This window comes from Cylas formicarius, unplaced genomic scaffold (assembly GCF_029955315.1).
Source record: "Cylas formicarius isolate icCylForm1 unplaced genomic scaffold, icCylForm1.1 PGA_scaffold_7__23_contigs__length_41026272, whole genome shotgun sequence".
Classification (NCBI taxonomy): domain Eukaryota; kingdom Metazoa; phylum Arthropoda; class Insecta; order Coleoptera; family Brentidae; genus Cylas; species Cylas formicarius.
Genome location: NW_026844352.1, coordinates 32,261,407 through 32,280,280, shown reverse-complemented (window position 1 = coordinate 32,280,280; position 18,874 = coordinate 32,261,407). Strand labels below are relative to the sequence as shown.

Genomic DNA, 18,874 nt, shown 5'->3' with positions numbered 1-18,874 from the left:
GCACAAGGAAAATAAACCTTCTGTATTTATTAAACAAATACGCAACAAACATGGCATATAGCAGTTTCGCATTAAACAGGCAATTATAAGTTATAAGTAGATGTATCACATATGTATTATGTATATGCAGTCTAATGAATAATTAAATAATAATACAAATAACAATACTAGTGAAAATATTAAACAGATTTAAATGGCCCAGTAATAAAAAAAAGGTTATTAACAAAAAACATCCCAGAGGTGTAACTTAACCTAAAAACACCACACTATAAAACGTCAGCTTTCGTGCAAACGGTGGTCAGAGTGGGGGCACATGATTTAATATTTTTAAAGGGCCTGCTACCCCTAGCAGCAACCTTTGCAGATTGCAGTTTCCACGCGACTTGACGTCAAGCGATTATACAAAAGTAACAGACCGTATGGAGGGTAGAGGCGACATGGATCAGTTTTTTTCGTCCTTGGGTCTGACGTATACCGGATAAGATCGTTTCTGGAGCTGGGGTTCCGTGTCCGGCGCCTTGGTTGTCTTCTCGAATCTCTTCGACATGAACTCCCGGACCTTCCTTATGGCAGGTCTCGAGCTTTGAATCAGGTTGTTGACGGCTGTCAGTGTTTTGATCGGGATCTGCGGCGAGAAATTGAGAGATGTTTTTTAAATGTGTCTAGACTTACTTGGTTGGCGCGTGGAACCACTGAACCTTTCCATAACATCTTTACCAATGACCTTCGGACGGTTTCGCGAAATTTCTTAAATAATTCATTTTTTTTATTACAAACGCAACACCGCCGAGAGGTTTAGAAAAAATAAATACGTTTTGGGAAATTCTCAGTCATTTTTTTTTCGGTGGGTTTCGGTATATTTATTTTTTTAATTAAAAAAAAAAAACAGAATGATGCCCATTCTGAACTTGTGACCTTTCATATGTTAGGGAATTTCTAGCCTGAATATGTTTTGTTTGTTAAATTGATATCTGGACTTTTCCACTTATATTTATTTCATCGAAAAATTTAAATACAAAACTTGTTTTTATGAAAGTGCTGCATTTAAAATACGAAATAACGAGAAACCGTTGAAAATAGTGGTAGGTATTAAATTATGAGTCACATCATACAATAACATACCAAACATCTATAAAATCAAAGTTTAGAGCTTTGAAAAGAATGTTATCGGCTAGAAAATCTTAGTTAAAGTAGTATTCAAAATAATGTATATGTAACCTTATCGGGACCCTTTTTTTTTCTCAAAAAGAAATTATATACTGGATGTTCTATTTGAAATTAGGTATAATGACGTACTTATGAGATTTCGAATGTGACGTCATTGCCAACCGGACACGATAGTCCATCGAACTAACGAAAACTATTACCAACCACAAGATTCACACAACAGTTTTCGTGTATATACTTACGTTGAACAATGTGTCTATAAACTGTGACCTGTCCTCAGTCTCAGCCTGTCTCTTATCTCTATTCAGCAGCCCGTCGGATTGCAAATCAAATGGTCTTCCCTTCACCAAAAAAAGAAATCAGTTTAAATTATCGACTCCGTGGATTTTATACCATTTCGAACGGCGTTTCCGCTTTCGTAGGGTATTCCACGATGCCGACGACCTGGAGCGATTGAGTGGCGATGACCGATACCAGCAGAGACCACACGACAGCGTCCAAAAAACCTACGAACTGAAAGAAGAAATTTAAATTTTCAAACAGGCACACTTTATTCGCAGACCTTAATCATGATCTCACACTCGTAGTCACTAGCGGTACGGGAAAAAGCAAAATGAAATTTTCAAACCACGCGCCGTTGTTATAATATAAACTCCACCGCCGGGATTTTTTCTAAAATCGTCCTGGATATCCGCATCTCGCGGTTCCAGTGGCGTACGGGATTATAGGCGCGTCTGTTTCTCTATATTCCGAAAGACCTCGATTCGATAAAAAAGGGATTTTATTGCTGGTCGAATTCAAAGTAGAATTCTCAAATATATAATTTTCGCAACCTGTAAATAACAACCGTAAATAAAAAAAAAACAGAAGTTGCCGTTTTTGTTAATAAAGGCTTTTCTCTACTTAGCGCCACTGCAGCTTGCTTCATTTGGTTCATTATCATTTTAAAATACCATTTCAACTGCCAAAGCCTGATATAGCGGGACCTATAGGGCCCGATAACTAATTGCAGGGAAGACAGAGGTTAATTTCGTCCTTTACTGCTGATACGGGCGCCACGTTTCCCTTGTTACGCCACTGTGTCATCTTGGTGCGCCTTTCACTTGCACTTTCACATTTCTCCGGGCGGGTCGATATTTTATTCCATATATGCCACACGGCCACTAGGAAAACAATATTGTGTAATCATATGACGCGATCGCGTTTGAGGTGGGAGGAAAATGTTGGAATGGGGGGGTGGGGATGTTTCTTTACCGTTCCGTGTAGCAGGTTTCGTTTCGCAGTGGCGCACATCGGTCTTTGTACGTCATTATTATATCGTGCAATAGAGAGAGACAGAGAGGGAGATAAATAATTGGTTTTTTTACTTGAAAAGTAGTGATATGATCGCTATCAGCTTCCATTTTTTTTACAATTATAGGGACGCCTCCAAGGGGAAACTCTTCAAATGAGTAGGCATCGGATACTCTTTTTCTACTGTTTAAAAAAATGTTAATAACAGTGTCGAGAGATTGCGTTAGTTTAGAAAAAAGATACAAAAAATACAATTCGAACGAGCAAATGCAAGTAACTATTTGATAAATTCTTTAAGAGAATAATTGTAGTTTTCCGTGGCAAAATATTTAGCTTTGTTTTAGACATGTTAGGTTCTGTTACCTATACGATTACATGTATTGTCAAGTTATCAACTAGGAAAAGTGAACCTTTTAATAAGTTCTTATTTCGTGTGCTTTTTCCGAGGTCGATTGCTATTGTGTTCTTGTATAAGCTATGCCTGTTGGCTATTATTGGAAGGTTTTCCATCACCACAGTTTTGTGTCGTTTAATATGTACCGTTTGTTTAAAATACAACAAAATACAACAAAAATATGTTTTTTTGGCCTTTAGTAAAGTGGTTGTTATTCTTCCTTTAACTGTATTTAATCTAACCCTGATAAACTATACAAGTTAAATATATTTCCAGGATACTAATTTCTTTACATTATGTACATACAATTACAAGACGGCATATTAAACTTAAGATTACATTGTCGGGAATACAAAAGAAACTTAACTAGATATTTCGTAAACTAATAGACAGTAACTAAAAGAAAGTGACAAAATTTTGTATACTTTTCTTTTCAGAAAAACACACAGTTATTGTACTGATGATTACATTTAATAAGCGTAGAGTTTAGAAGTAGTTAGATTTATAGAAAACATTAGCTTAGTACGCCCTAGAAAAGGACTAGCAGTAAAAGATAAGTTGACTTGTAAAAGAGGATTGACAATTTTATAAAGAACAATTGAGTCTGAGCAATTTATGTATGTTATAAGCGACCTCAATTTATAAAAAAACTGTAGGATATTTTCATACGAAAAGTAATGTCTGTTTTTATTATATCTAAAATTAAGAGTTCTCTATCCGATCGATAGATCGGATTCCATACACTGGTTGAGTATTCCAAGATTGATCTGATGTTACTAAAGCCTTTGGACTTACGTAATACAACAACACGGTTTTTTAAGCCCTTCTTTACAATATTTTCTACATGTGCTTGAAATCTTAACTGAAAGTCCAGTATGATGCCTAAATTTTTAACTTGAGTAACTCTTTTAAGTTTTATATTTTCTAATTTTAAGTCAATATTAATAGGTTCTTTTTTGATTTTTACTGTACATAGTGAACCTATAATTCATTCTTTCTGGAGTTCCAAAATGTCCGATTTGGGAAGGAAAGTCTTTTCCTACTTTTAAGGCATCTGCGAATGAGGCTGTTACTGAATGTTGAAAAGAGCTTCCAATATCAAATTTTAAAATATTGAAAAGTCAAGTGTGACCCAAGTGTGACCCCTAATGGACTTTTCACCTTTCACAGCAAACTGCGGTCTATCGGTTAGGTAACAACAAACGGAGTAAGCTGCCGGGCACACCGAAATTTCCAAGCTTATTTACTAGAGTGGGGTGATGAAGCTTGTCAAATTCCTTAGAAAAGTCAATGTATACGGCACAGGTCTCAAATCCATTGTGGGTAATATAATGGATAAAAGGAATTAGATTTGTAAGTACCGAACGATTCTTGTAAAATCCACGTTGATTCACGTCTATGTCATTCTTTACCATGAAAAATAATTGGATATAAATAATGTCTTCAAAGACTTTGGCAAAATGACATAGGAGCGAGATCCTATCATTAACCACTTCTGTGGCATCACCAGACTTTGGGACTGGAAGAATTTGTGCAACTTTCCCACGTTTTGGAAATTTACCCCGTGCTAAACATTTATTAGAATAATATTGAGAGGCACTGTAAAAGTTGGACAATATTTTAAAAACTGCAAAGGTATGCCATCAGGCCCTGGTCCTTTTATTGGATCTAAAGCAAGCAGTATCTTACGGTCAGATTATAGACTCCCGTACCTGAGTAATTAGATGAAATATAGGACTGAATATTATTCAGCTCAAACAAACTACTAAAGTAAAAAAAGTTGTGATATATCTCGGAAATCTGATTCTGTTACACCATTGTAACTTATTTAGAGGGTAACGGTTTTGAATTTTTTCTGTTATTAACTCACCATAATATTTTTCTATTTTTTAATTTTTTTTTTCAGATTTTAGTCGTTTCCTTTACTAGTTTTAAAATCTTGCACTTGTCATGATATTTTTTCTTGTTCTCTCTGAATTCCAGAGATTTCTCATATTTTTCAGCACAATTTTTTGAAGTTGAATATTTAGGTATAAACGATAGGTATCAGAGAATACAATTTTTGTTTTTATGCATTCAGGGTGTTTTTGAAATGACATCGCATAACCTAACGAGTGACTATTTTGTTAAGCCCAAATCAAATAAAAGAGGCTATTTTTTCGTATCCTTATTCAGCTCAATACCGGATACCTATCAAAGAACCCAACGTTGCCTAATTTTGTCTTGCTATAACTTCGACGTTTACTGATTCTGCTTTTTCTGCTCTTTTAAAACCCTTTTTGTTTGTTTGTGAATGTAGGGCAGCGAAAAATTTCTATTTTTTGTGAAAGAATTCGGAAATGACCCCGGTAAAGTGCTTTATGATGTTGAGGGAACCATTAGGTCAATACCTCGGGACGTCTTTTGATGCATTGCACTATGAGAGACTGCCTAAAATGCATCTTCACCTGAATAAAATAATCCTAAAACATCATTATGTGTTTAGAATTTCATCTTGGTCATATTTGGACGAAAATATAAACTGGGATCTTCGGTACTATTAGTAGACCAGCTAGTAAAACCCCCGAATTACTTTTTCTCATATTTATATTTACTAATCTATTGGTGCCACATATCTGAGATCCTTTAAACGCCTCTTCTATTAGAATTTTTTGCATGGTCCAAATTTTCTTGTAGTCCCGTAACCGTTAACGATTGGTTGCTATCATGCTGGCTATCATGTTAACGATTCGTGTCTTGTTTACCACTGATCAGAACAATTTCACGGAGGACTGTTTTTTATCTTTCCATCCATGATTAGATACTTTCGGGGTGTCGCACGATGTGTCCAAAATATTGTAGGTTATGCGTTTTAATAGCCACATTTATTTCTGGTTGTTTAATCATTCTGGCTAGAGCAGACGCCGATATACCCACATCTCGAACGCCTCCAGACGTTCCATCGCATAGTCCACAAGAGTCCATGCCTCCATACCATACAACAAGAGAGGGAATACGTACCACTGGACCATCCTCATTCTACAATTTGAGGATATATCGTGACTACACAAGACTTTTTTCATCCGTACGATTGTAGTTCTTGCCTTCTCTATTCTTATTCTTATTTCTGTTGATAGATACCAACCGTCATTAATGCTACTGCCCGGGTAGGTGAGACGAGAATGCCGTTGTCCTGTAGTAAGTAAAATTTCAAAAGTTTTCTACCAAAATTTCCACAACAACGATGACATAACGTATAGATTGACTTGAATAATCAGCTCTTCCGCCCCGTTGTCCCCCGTCCCTGCGAGCTTATTAGTTCGCTCATCGCGATAAAAGTATGTCAAACGCGCACAATTCAATAGAACCATTTCCTGCAAAAAAAAGTGAAAGCGTACATTTTTTTTCGCCACACATTTACGCGTTCGTTTATTAAAACCTCCGGCCTTTCTGCGAGTTTCCTCCCTCGAATTGTGGGGAAAGTCCGTCGAGTTAAGAAATTAATCGGAAACGTTGATCGGGCAGGGTCCAAAGTGTTTCCGAACGAGATTTTGATTACCCCATTCAGAAACTCCGTCCGCTAACGACCAGAAATTCCGGTAAATATTCCGTCCGGAATATATCATTAGTACGTCGTCGTCATTGGTGAATATTTTGACCTTCGTGTGCGGCTACACACATCTTTCGACGATACCATCGGAAGCGCAAACCAGTAGTACATGTTCTTATCGATATGAGAGCGCATGAGAGTACCATTTAGTGCTTTTCACTGTAAACGTGGGTGTAGTGAGTTGTGTGGTTGAACCGGGTATCAAATTTTGAAATAGCTGGTGAGCGACACTCGCGGAAACTATTGTCTAGATTTTTTTCATTTCATTAAAATTACGTATCACACCTGGACATTTTGTTACCAGCATTTTGTGATATTTCTTTATATCTACATTGAAGATTTATATTATACTTTATTGATCTCGCTGCTGTTGCTATTTATTTTAATTAATGAAATAAAGTACAAGGCGTTCCTTTAAGGAAAACAGGCGCAGAGCTGACTTGGACTTTCCGCAGGTCATTGGAAAAACTGTGCCTGGGCCTCCATTGCGCTGTTTGAAAAAATATGATTATGAGCAATTTATAATTACTAATTCATACAACACTTCTACCCCATTCAACAACCCCTTGGCATACATTTTTAGTTTCCATTTTTAATCGGGATTGATTAGTGACACGGAACTCAAAATATGATATCGATTTTCTGAAAATCCTATATATTCCTAGTCTAAAATTTTATCGGAATAAATATGAAGATTAGTATTTATTAACATTCCACTCTAAATAACAAAGCAAGGAGAAATTTGTAAAAGGTGTATAGTTGGTTGCATATTCAAAATAATAGGCTTTTATTTCTATTAGGTACAATTAAAAAAAAAAACCTTTTTTGAGAAAAGCTAGAAAAAGAGAAATCGGAGGTGAGTTTTCCCACCAATTTTTCAAAATGAAATTAATTAAAAGGCAAATAATTGAACCAAAAATAGACAGCTCGTCTCATTCGCGTTGAATGAAGACGCATCGTGCATAACACTAGTCAGAAAATAAAATTTGAAGGAAGTAAATTTTTCTTGATAAATCGCGATTTGTATTCAACAGACGCGAGTGTGTTTCATGTGAAGAGACTTGAGAACGGCTAACATAAGACGACAAACAAAGAAAAGCTTCACGCTCCCAAGAATTGCGTGACACGAAAAAACCTTTTGCGTCATATGAAGGCGATCTCCACCCGTTCTCCTTGGTTTCAGTAGCGAACGTTATACGGTCGGGGAAGTACAGGGTGTCTCTCACTTGAGTCTGAAAAAAATATATTTTTTTATACGGGTTTTATTAAATAATTAGCTTATTTTTCAAAAAGAAGAATCCAAAATAATCCCAATCATCACTAGACCACTCTGTACATTATTCGTTGGGTTAAACTACACGAACGGAACACCCTGTACATTTTTAATTACCGGTCGAAAAACTAACCCGCCAGCGGCGGCGGGGCGAAACCTTGAACCCGACAAAAACTACGGGGGAAATTCACAGACGCAATTGAATTATTAAATAATTGCCTTATTAATTATAATGTAGTTGACGCGTCCGCCATAGTGGTGATCCGAAATTTGATCCAGTAGCTATTGACGTGAAGACAGATTCCATTCTTTCCGGTGGACCATGATGGGTGGCGCCGCATCTGTTTGGACCCTATTGGCGTTGACTTGCAGCGTTTTAGCGGTACCAGTGCCGGACGGAGGGGTAGATGTCAGTGGTACTATCGACGCAAAGGTAATTTACAAATTTTAATTTAGCAAAAACGTTAACATTCTGCAGCTGACTATAACGTCGAGAGTAAAAGTATTTTTCAGTAATATTAGCACAAATTAAATTGGAAACCCCTCATTCAGAATGAAGCTGAGATTCATTAACTAAATCCTTTTTCGACTTTTTATTCGTGTTGCGTTTATCACGTGAAGCCGGCGGTGGGTGCATAACGGTTCCGGTTTGTCTGATCTCTTTTGGGGGGTCATTGATGAGGATAGAGGAAAGTTTGGACCTTGGATTCGGTCTCGGTATATTGTCGATACATTTCTAACGTGTGAAGTAATTAAATTTGTAACGAAATATTAGGCGATTGCCTTTATAAACTGTGGCCCCATTAAGACGGTGTTGCAAATCGTCTTATTGCCAAAGGAAATATTGCAATGCAATATCTTTTTGTCGTAGTCTGAGAGTCAATTTCTTCACAATATTTTACACTTACTTACAAAAAACGTTTTTCATGTATGATTTTTAGTAAAATATTCGAAAAATTAATAAAAACTACATCTATCAATGCATTGAAATACATTGAAGATCTCATAATGATAGGGTCCCAAAAAATTATTAACTACCCAAGTTCATCGTTACCGTTCTTGTTACAGATTCCACCCATTTTATCCTTCGATAAAGGGGGTAATGTCGGGGTAAACTTTTTGGGATTCAAAGCATCAGCTGGATTGGGGGGACTTCTGACTGGCGATACTAGCTTGGGTGGACTCCACGCCGAAGCTGAAACTCCCTTCGGTCAGAAAGCTGGAGCCGGTTTAGGGGGTGCAGTCGACGCCAATGGTAATTGCATTACGGTATCGTGCTATTTCGATGTAGTGATCAGTTGTTGTCGGTATGGCAACCTTGTCCTTGAACCAACGATCTTGTGAACTCAAAAATTATCAACTTTTAATAGAAATATAATTTGTGAAAATATCGTTTTATTCGTAGGAAGATCGGCTGGAGGCCTATACGCAGGCGCGACTGCCGGAGGAGGGGTGGGTGCCGCTGCAGGAATAGACGGGGAGGCTGGTGTGGGAGGAAGATCCTATGCGGGAGCTTCAGCAGGAGGAATTTCCAAAACGGTCATCAAAGAGACCCCAGCCCAAGGTACCTCCCTTACTTACTACCAATACGAAGACTTCTAGACAGCCTAGCTTTGTCTAGTGAAATTTGTCCTAATTTTCCTCAATAAATGGTTGCTGGTAACGCTTTTCTTCTTGCTATCCACTTCCACAAACCATCACCTGCTACATTATTCCTTCAATGCAACCATATGGTTTTCCAGCCTCTTTCAGCGGTGCCATAGGGGTAAGCAAACACGTGGCCGCGGTACCTGCGGCTACTCAAATCGATGTGGTGGAAGAAAAACCATCGGCACCCACCAAAACCTACATAGAGCGCACAGTGGTACCGAATTACGTGGAGAAAACGATTCAGGTACCTAGTTACGTAGAGAAGACTATACGGGTGCCCACAGTGGTGGAGAAAACGGTTAGAGTACCTGCTCCTCCTACCATCATAGAGAAGCGGGTGGACGTTCCTCCGCCGCAAGTGGATTTCGGGTAAGTTAAGGTCCCGAGGGTTGGCGTTGCAGTTATAGCTTTGCGGTGGTTTCAGCAAATCCGTCGTGATTGAGAAGGGAGTGGTGCCAGCACCGCCACCTACAGTGACGGTGGTCGAAAAAACTAAAACTAAGTTCCACAGGAGACCTCACCTGCATTACAGGAAGAAGATGTACGATCGCTCTGCAAGGTTTGGTTCAAATTGGTGCCGTCAACATCCACTGCAATAAACCGCCACAAATAGATACAGAATTATTTAATTGTATTTGCTCAACACAAAGCGTCAATCGATTTGTGGCGGTCAAATTGTTGACTGCATAATTTGAACCAAATTTTATTGTCGATGATTCCGGAGTCGATCTTTGCGCTTGCAGATACATCGACAGCGTACCAGACGAAGGAGTCTATGGAGGGTACGGGGGTTACGGTAGTTACGGAGGTTATGGTGGTTACGAAGGCGGTGGTACCTTGGCCGGTACCGCGACGGTTAGGAAAACGTTCAACCCGCAGTTCATACAGGATATATTCAACGTGAGTCTAATTTGGTGTTTGGTAAAATGGCGGCGATATTATTTATGTTGCCACATTTTTCAGGTTACTAGTTAATTAATGTAATTAGATTCTGAATTAGTTTGGCCTCAATTTATTGACGTCGTTTTTCGTAAAAAAATCAGTTAATTAGATTCGGGCACCTGTTTTCACGGCGAATTTTGACGCTGGCCTGTTTTTTGCATTTAAAAATATAAACAGACTCACTCGGCGGGTGGAATGAACAGCTGGAGTCGGTTTTACCATCTTCCACTTTGTAAAGTTCATTCTACCGTCAAAAGGGTGAGACGGGGAATGGATTCTGAATAATAATTTCCATGGGGGCGGACTTTAACTTACGTTTATGAGGGCCGCTGGTTATTAGGTATTTATATCAATGACGTAATGTCTTATACTGAAATACATCACGTTCGAACGGCCCGGTTGAAACTTTCTCGTCTATTATTTAAATTACAGTCAATTTTTTTGAACAGCGAATTTTTTTTTGTCGTCGGAGATTGTATAATAAAATTGTATTGTGATGCAATTGGGGAACATTTTCCTCTTGCGGCCGTCTATAACTTTTCATATTTGTTATATATGTTGTTGCTCTTTTTCAGATTCCGATCGCGACCCTGGGGGCGGTCAGTAACCTGGTGGGCGGTATAGCGGGCGGCGGGAGTGTTTCAGTGTCCAAGACTATTAACTAAAAGTTACCGATATAAAAGACAGTTGTAATTGACAATAATGGCGTCCAAATCGCTCGGTGTTTGCGTGGTCGCAGTTCAAAATTCAGAGCATCTGAACTCTTTCATAAATATAGCAGTTTTGTTTTATTTTCATAATAAAATTTACCCGATTTGTTTTGTTTATTTATATACGCTCGCGGGCACTTTGCATTAATAATTTTTTACGAATTGTATGCATTGTTCACCATTCTAATTCAACAACAAACATGATATGAATGAGAAGTTCATTTCGATAAATCTCTCCCAAACGCATTGAGATACCGATACCGACTAAGAGTACGTCTTTTGGAAACAATTACTCATTTCTGGCATAAAGACCACGTGCTTTGCGGAGCGGAGTAAAAAATTATAAAAAAAATAATTCATTTAGGGTCTAGACTGTTGCAGTACAACAAACGTTTTGTTATGTGATGGGTTTTATTCCTTTTTTATTCAAAAAAATTAAAGAAGTTTATATAAATCAGGCCGGAAATTCTTAATTTGGAAAAAATAATTTTTATGAACATTTATTTTTTGGACTCTTTGGTCATATTAAAACAACCAAAAATAATACTAAATAAAATGTTGCAAATTGATGCCATCAGCTTAACTGTAGCCTATGATGTAAGGGTTTCGCAAAACTGTTCTTTTTTTCAATTTTGGAAACTAAGCATTTCACGACCTACGTTTATTTGATTTTTTTTATTTGTTTTTTGTATTGTATACAAATATAAAATTGTAAAAGGGCTTAATGAAATGAAGTCGATGAAGTAATTTCTGGATAATTTTGCAAAATAATATGCCTAACTGTGAACCAACAATCAAAAAATTGGTCAGTAAGGCACAACGTCAAAAATGACTTTTAAGAATAAAAATAAAAAATACAATGACATCTAGGTATATACGAGTTCAAAAATACGGCTATTCCCAGCAACACACCCGTAAAGTTGGTATAACTAGGGAACAACTAAAATGTAGGCATGGGGTATTGAACATCTAAACTTCAGTGTGTTGTACGATCCCTATTTTCGACTTAAAGTGACATTCTCCGCAGGGTTATTCCATGCATGATTGAACGAATGGAAGAACTCCAAAGATTATTAAACAAAATCGGTTAAAACGTTTGTTGCTCGAACGACAGTTTCACTTTTATTTAATTCTGAGCGCCCTCAACGGAGCTAAGAAAATTTCATTACAACATAATAATTTTGATAGCAAAATGTGGAACAGTTCTCCTTCCCTAGCTTAGTTATTGTACTGGAATGATCCTTAATTAATTAGTATTACTTGTTCCCAAATAGTAGATATATTAAAGCATACTTTTGCAGGTATCATTAGTATGTTGGTTGCTGAACATTAAACGTGTTAAGGAAAGTGAAAAATCTTCAAAATATCCTATCCCTGTATTACTTTTAGGGTACTGGCATGACAAAAAAAAATTCTAGTCCACTTTTAATTAAGTTTTGAGGTTGGATTTAGTTGCGAGACCGCAGTCGGACACCTAGTTTCAAATATCATCTCAAGCAACTTAAAGCTGTCTTTAGTAGTCAAGCAAACGAAGGCCGCCATAATTTGTATTTAGGTCTAATCTAGCGTCAGTTACTTCTTACCTAAATTTCGAAATTTTGAAAGCAACGTCGCGTACTTATTTTCGGATAACGCTAAATTGTTCATTGATTTAGATATCGTTTTTAAAAGCGACCTAATCGCTTTTAAATTCGTCGTTGCGACACCCCGTTGCGAACGCGCACGCAGCGTTGCCACACTCTACATATCGGTTGCGTCAATATTATCTCGAACATTGAAGACGGCTCTATCGAGGCGCCGGTTAACTCGACCGTCGTCTACTCGCTTCCGGACTTGACCGCCGGACAACGGCTAGTAGAAAAGCGAGGTCTAAAACCAACGAACCGGCGGGAGACCCGGACGGTCGCGTAAGCGACGAACCCTCGAGAGACTGCAGTCCAAGTTTGAAACTGGTTCAGTTTAGGTTGTCAAGCAGCGAGCTCACATTTCCGCCGGTAAGTAACGCGGAACTAAATGAATCATAACCTCGAAATGTTTGCGGTAGTAAAGTAGAATTATTAAATTTTCCGTCCCGCGGAAGTTTATCGGCAAGAGTTTGCAGGAGCAGCGCACTTCGATCGCGACTGCCGCACCTCGGGTTACATAAATAAGGAAACTTTCTAAATGCGGCGCGTGGCAATGCAGTCGAGAGATCGGTCAGTGTGGTGTGTTTTCAAATATCCCAGTCGGTGCGAGGTGAACGTTTGGCAGAAAGCCTTTACAGTTGCCAAAGACCGCCTTTTATTAATTTCATTGACCGCTACGTATCCGACTGGCGAAAAACAATCGAAAATGATAAAGATAAAGATAAAATCACTTGAAATGCTACTTCACTGCTTGGCGTTGCCTTTTAGTTCATTTAGATAAATACGATAGTAGGAATAAAATATATATTGCCATTCAAACTTCTTTTATTGCAAATAAAGCTTATGAAATCTAATTTTGACAAAAGGCTTTCAATCATTTTTATAGATGCGATAACTTGTTTCACACCCTGTAACAAGACTAAATTAATTACAATATTTTCTGCACGCAACCTGCATAAAGTGTGTTTCAGCAAAGCACTCGACTTGATTGTATTCATAAAAATATGCCGTCTACCATGTAAAATACGAAAATTTAAAAAAAAATTATGTTATAAAGTTTATTCTCAAATATACACAAAATAAAGCTAGCCCCGAATCTCTCGCGTTTTCTGGTTTAGGAATTTTTCCATAGTTTTCGATTTGCTTTTTTCTAGATACCAAAACCATAAAAAAAATCACAGTGTTTTTTGAAAAAAGCTTCCCGAAACCCCACCAAATTTTGCAGGTTTTATGAGACCGTAGAGTTTCAAATAATGAACACGAGTTTGGTGTTGCATTGCGGCTATTTTCTGTGACCGTATGCGGGCCGTGGCAGTGTTAAAAAGGAAAAAATTTAAACCCTTCGCCTCAAAACCGTTTAAAGCTTATTGCGTTAAAATCCACTGTAATCTCATTGGACGAATAGATATGTTGTCCCTGCGTTGCGTTGTCTGTTTCTGCAAAAATCACCTGAAAAAATCATGTTTTCCTTAGCCGTCATATTTGCAACGGAAATGTTTCTAAAATGCGGTGTACACTTGTTTTGTTTTCAGTTTTATGTTAATTTTTGGCTATTCGAACATTATTCGAATATTCAGCTTGAAATTTATCTAGAAGTTTTCCAGTGGTAATAAATATCGACACAAATTAAAACCCATTGCGGCGGAAAACTCGCCCGAGCGGCGGCAATCAGAGTTAAAATTTCCGGTAGACTTAACTTCGGTGCATCCGGAAGTCTATTGTGTTGTTGCGTTATAAATCCACCATCGAAACATAAGTTTTTATTTTTACAGATCGTCATCGTTAGAATGGCCAAATACGTATTACTCGTCGGTCTTTGTTTGGTTGGCGGTGTCGCCGCCATGCCAGCGAACAACGAACAACTAGATAAAGTGAGTACCAAAGACAATCATTTCTCATTCGGTCTGCGCGACGTTCGTGTGGCGTCGAAAAGGCATTTTTGAGTAGCTTGCTTCGAAATTCACAGAGGAAAGGGCAACCGCAGATTATTTTATAGGGAAACTTTTTGTCGAACATTTGCATCGAAATGCATCGCGTTCTTAGAGAATTAGTCACCGCCGGTTCTTTCGCAAATCAAAGTGCAGGCGAGTGTAAAAATTTCGTGACATTGTGCACGATTTGTAAAAATCCGAACGCCGAGGCAGAGAAAGTACAGCGAAATCCGCATCTAATCTCAGTTCCGCAAAAAAATCCAGGCAAAATAACGTGCACTTCTTTTGCTCTGATTTATTTTCAAGTCATTTTTTTTCGACAGCGAAATTCGAAAGTGACGTATCTTCCGCCTGAAATAAATAAAGGTTGCGTTTTCAATTACTATAACTTTGAATACTAGCAAAACACAAAAAGTCAGCGGACTAATGTATTTTTTTATGCGTGAGTCAGCTAGTTTGTTGGAAGATACATATAATTTTTCTAAAGTTCGTTCATTGGCTGATGAGGGAGAATTATTGCAGCTCCTTTTTATTGGAATTATTCTCGATGATGTATTCTCCATTTTATTAATACATTACTGTTAACTATAAATTAATAGCACATACAACAGAGAATTTATCAATATTCATTGTGGAGTTCACTAAACTATATACCGTTTTTACAACCTTTCGTGGTTTCGACTTCGGAATGAGTTTAAGATCTGCCTGTTGTAAAGCGAAAGGGGCCATACTTTTCAGCCAGGGCCGTATTTAAGATGTTAGCCGACAAGAACTGTGCCGTGTGGACTGTTGTATTTGAAGAGTAATAAAATTTTCTTTGATTAATTCATATTAGTGCACTTTTTACAAATCTTTCTAAAACAGTCCCTAATTAAGGTAGCTCGATTTAAATTTAATATTTCATATTAAAAACACATTAGAAAGCTTAAACTGATTTCCAATTTAAGGGTTTAACATAAAATATTTTTCTAGGAAAGCAATACAAAATCTTATGTAGATAATTGATTTTAAATGGATGTCTTCCCAGATTGCTATTGGTTGATTTGTGGGGGTTGGTGAAATCGTGAAAATAAATTTCCGAGTTGACTAAAACACCGTATGTCACAGTACATGGCATAGTTGTGAATGGTGTCCAAGAAAGAAAAAGGCGGAAAGATCGTGGGGTCACAAGAATTCTACTACACCATGCCGGAATAGTGAGAAGGTTAATATGTGATGCGTATCAGAAGAATATTGTTTTAACAATTCAAACTTTATATGAAGATAAATTCGTGCTGTAAACATCCCCAACGAAGATGACACCTGGTTTAATTGCCACGGCTGATGGTCGCAGCACGAAATGTTCGTTGGACGTGCCTGTTTCGCGGGGTAAACCTATTGTAATACTACATGCTGGCTTTAATGCTTGTTGGGTAGATAAACGTTTGTTGCTTCCTGCAAAAGATGTCAAAGAAGCAAAGGTTGACTGCCACGGAAAAATGACAGCAGACATCGTTGAAAAATAGTTTTCTCAAAAATTGCTTCCCAATATTCCACCAAACATAGTTGGCGTGATGGACAACTGTCAACGACTAAACAAGTCATTCAAAATTTTAAAAATTTGGTCACAAAGAAGCAGTTATTGGAAGTTCATCAGACGGAAACGTTTGATGGATAAGATGGCCATGGAGTGGGAATTCAAAGTTGCCCCTATTCCACCATATCACTGCGATTTTAATCCCATAGAATTGATATGGGGACATGTGAAACCCAGTTTCAGAAGAAACAACACTCCGGCGAAATTTAGTTCTGTGGCAATGGAATTAATTAGATGTCATCAAAGAAGAAAATGTTTACAGAAGTCGACTAGTGCCAGTATTAATTATTAATGTGGGGGACTAGTCCAGTGACGATAGTGATTGCTTTGATGTAGAATAACTTTTTTTTACAAATATTCTAACATTGTTTTATAGCTAAATTTACTCCTTCATTTATATCTATAATACACATTTTAAAATAATAATGGATTTTTCACTGCATGGACTAATAATAATCTAGGAATTGCACCGACGAAAGTCAACACAAATCCGTCAGCTTTCAGCATTTGTATACACGAAGTACCGAAGTACGGTTCTGGAGCGTCATTGTGGAACTGAGAATCTATTTATTAAGGGTAACTTCATAAGAATTTACCAAAGTTAAATACCAGATTATGTCATAAAAACCGTATATCTTGAGAGACCTTTACCAAGTACCTTCATCCTGTTCTATCCTGTTTTAAGGGTTAATTTTCCATCTTGCACTTGATTTTTTTTGTATGATCTATTATCAAAAATACAGTTAAAAAATTTGAAGTAAAAGGAGTATTAATAAAGTAGGGAGTTTATTCTATGAGCGAATTCGATTTTTTTTTTCATTGTTTATTATTACTTATTTCAACAAATAAAATTATTCATATATTTTATTTGTGGATATAAATTATCAGTTGACTTCCTGCAGTTGTAATTATTTTGTAATGAGCAGATAAATAAATTTCTACATTTCTACGTAAAGAAGTTCCATAAATTTGCTAGTACTGGTGGTACATTTAGATATTAATACCGCAGTCATTTCTGCATCGTAGCGAAACAAACACCGATATACCGGAACTATGTTGAAGATAAAAGAAGCGGGAGAGACTTGCTATGTTTACAGTTACGTTGCATCGCAACTTTTGTAAATATTCACTTCTACGGTGACGCCAAACTTTCGCTTATTTCCTTAAACTGTTACATAAATTGCGTACATCGCGGAGTTGCCAATTCGATACACATTTCTTCTTCTCCTACCAATAACGTATTTTAAGTCTTTAATTATGAGAAATTATTGGGAATTATTATTAACAATAATCTATAGGCCACCGTCAATGACGTTGCGATCAATTCTGTGAACGCGGACGAACAAAAAGCAGACGGCGGCTCGTCGGCGACGCAGCAGCAGCAAGCAGCGGTGCCCTCCACCGTAGAAATCACCGGAATCACCACCGGGATCGGGGGTCCCGCATCCGAGCCAGAAAACTCACCGAAACCACCACGAGTCGGCTCCATGTTCGCCAGATTCATCGACGACATCTTCCAAGTAAGTTTTCAACGCTCCATAGTTTATTTGAATGTGGAAGGGCGCTAATCGTAATTCCATAAATTTATGAAAGGTTATGTATCTAATCAATTCTGGAAGACTCGCACAACAATAGGACAACATTTGATTGCGGCAAATGTAATGAAAAAAAAATGACAGTAATAGGGCTTGTTGTCTTGGAGGATATTTTTTCTCAAAAATGGAAAGGATTTTATAAAAAAACAATAAGTAAAGAATACCAAAATACGCAGGAATATATACTATTGTACAAAGCAAACAAACTGAGAAAAACTGTTCAAAATATACCACTTAGTTCAAGGAAGGATAAACGATTGAAATGATTTCACACAGCATACATTCTAGCAAAAGACTTATACCTTCAATAAACCCAAATCGGTAGAAAAATGAGAAATAATATAAAATATCTCTTATTAAATGACAAAGAAAACAATCTCTATTACTATCCGTCTCACTCGAAATCAAATTTGTCCTTTGAGATGGCAAACGCTGGACCAGCGCCTAAGCATTTAAAAGAGAAAATAATAGAAAAGTTTTTGTACAAAATATCGATAATCAGAATAAATAAGGGGGGTGTGAAGACAGAAACCATATAGATATATTTTTTATAAATGAAATGCAAAAAATATAATATACGAGTCCTGCGTCTGACGTCACCGAAATTTACAGATTCCCATCACGGTTCTGCAGAGCGTTGCCCGACTGATTACGAATCCGTTTACCCAAGCGAAAAAAGACGCGACGATAACAGCCACCGTGTCTTAGAAAAAAAATGGTGAAGTGTACCTTAGGTTTCGGTTTCAGCTCTAGTGCCCAAAAGCGGACTTATCCGATTTCCCAGTCGTGTATATATTATGATCCTGGTTTCGGTAGCCAGTCGGCGGTAGCGCGTATATGTTAGGAGTCTTGTTGATTATCTGTAAAGAGATTTTTCATTATTATTAATATTACTTTCGTTAGAACTGTGTCGTTTTATTGAAACATTGAAAATGCCAAATATAGCTTTGGAAACACCAAAGTATTTACGTCAGTGACTAAAGTTAACACTACAACATAATAACATTTTCACACTGTGTCGAATAGAGTGCTGATACGGTGCTGATAACGTTTGACCCTATATTCATGGTTGCTCGAGTTGGGTGCTTTTTGGTTTGTCTATAATCGGGTGTTTGAAGCAAAAAATTGT

General features: G+C 37.4%; 3 protein-coding genes across 4 annotated transcripts; 2 read left to right on the top strand and 1 right to left on the bottom strand.

Annotated features, from left to right (window-relative positions):
* Positions 1-40: 40 nt before the first annotated feature.
* Positions 41-2,330, bottom strand: LOC132705238 (uncharacterized). Its single transcript, XM_060675713.1, has 5 exons — positions 2,121-2,330; positions 1,730-2,000; positions 1,561-1,680; positions 1,410-1,508; positions 41-625 (listed from the first exon to the last, which is right to left on the bottom strand). The coding sequence occupies exons 2-5, from the start codon at positions 1,736-1,738 to the stop codon at positions 443-445; spliced, it is 411 nt and encodes a 136-aa protein (XP_060531696.1). The 5' UTR covers positions 1,739-2,000; positions 2,121-2,330; the 3' UTR covers positions 41-442.
* Positions 2,331-6,490: 4,160 nt separating this feature from the next.
* Positions 6,491-11,124, top strand: LOC132705491 (uncharacterized). Of its 2 annotated transcripts, none has more exons than XM_060676093.1 (8): positions 6,491-6,663; positions 7,999-8,149; positions 8,785-8,971; positions 9,122-9,280; positions 9,459-9,735; positions 9,791-9,907; positions 10,110-10,266; positions 10,884-11,124. In XM_060676093.1, the coding sequence occupies exons 2-8, from the start codon at positions 8,039-8,041 to the stop codon at positions 10,971-10,973; spliced, it is 1,098 nt and encodes a 365-aa protein (XP_060532076.1). In that variant the 5' UTR covers positions 6,491-6,663; positions 7,999-8,038; the 3' UTR covers positions 10,974-11,124. The 2 variants fall into 2 exon arrangements, with proteins under 2 accessions (XP_060532076.1, XP_060532075.1); XM_060676092.1 differs by having other exon boundaries at positions 6,494-6,663; positions 7,955-8,149.
* Positions 11,125-11,971: 847 nt separating this feature from the next.
* Positions 11,972-18,650, top strand: LOC132705125 (uncharacterized). Its single transcript, XM_060675558.1, has 5 exons — positions 11,972-11,976; positions 12,877-13,012; positions 14,416-14,514; positions 17,449-17,670; positions 18,358-18,650. The coding sequence occupies exons 1-5, from the start codon at positions 11,972-11,974 to the stop codon at positions 18,451-18,453; spliced, it is 558 nt and encodes a 185-aa protein (XP_060531541.1). The 3' UTR covers positions 18,454-18,650.
* The last annotated feature ends 224 nt before the right edge of the window (positions 18,651-18,874 follow it).

Bases quoted from the DNA above. Each gene is read 5' to 3' on its own strand.
- LOC132705238 (XM_060675713.1), bottom strand. The intron at 1,509-1,560 runs GTATAAAATCCA...TTTTTGGTGAAG, and splicing joins CGGAAACGCCGTTCGAAATG to GGAAGACCATTTGATTTGCA. The intron at 626-1,409 runs GTAAGTATATAC...TTCTCGCCGCAG, and splicing joins TTATAGACACATTGTTCAAC to ATCCCGATCAAAACACTGAC.
- LOC132705491 (XM_060676093.1), top strand. From the start codon at position 8,039: ATGATGGGTGGCGCCGCATCTGTTTGGACCCTATTGGCGTTGACTTGC. The intron at 8,150-8,784 runs GTAATTTACAAA...TTCTTGTTACAG, and splicing joins GTGGTACTATCGACGCAAAG to ATTCCACCCATTTTATCCTT. The intron at 9,908-10,109 runs GTACGATCGCTC...TTGCGCTTGCAG, and splicing joins CTGCATTACAGGAAGAAGAT to ATACATCGACAGCGTACCAG.
- LOC132705125 (XM_060675558.1), top strand. The intron at 14,515-17,448 runs GTGAGTACCAAA...AATAATCTATAG, and splicing joins ACAACGAACAACTAGATAAA to GCCACCGTCAATGACGTTGC. The intron at 17,671-18,357 runs GTAAGTTTTCAA...CGAAATTTACAG, and splicing joins TCATCGACGACATCTTCCAA to ATTCCCATCACGGTTCTGCA.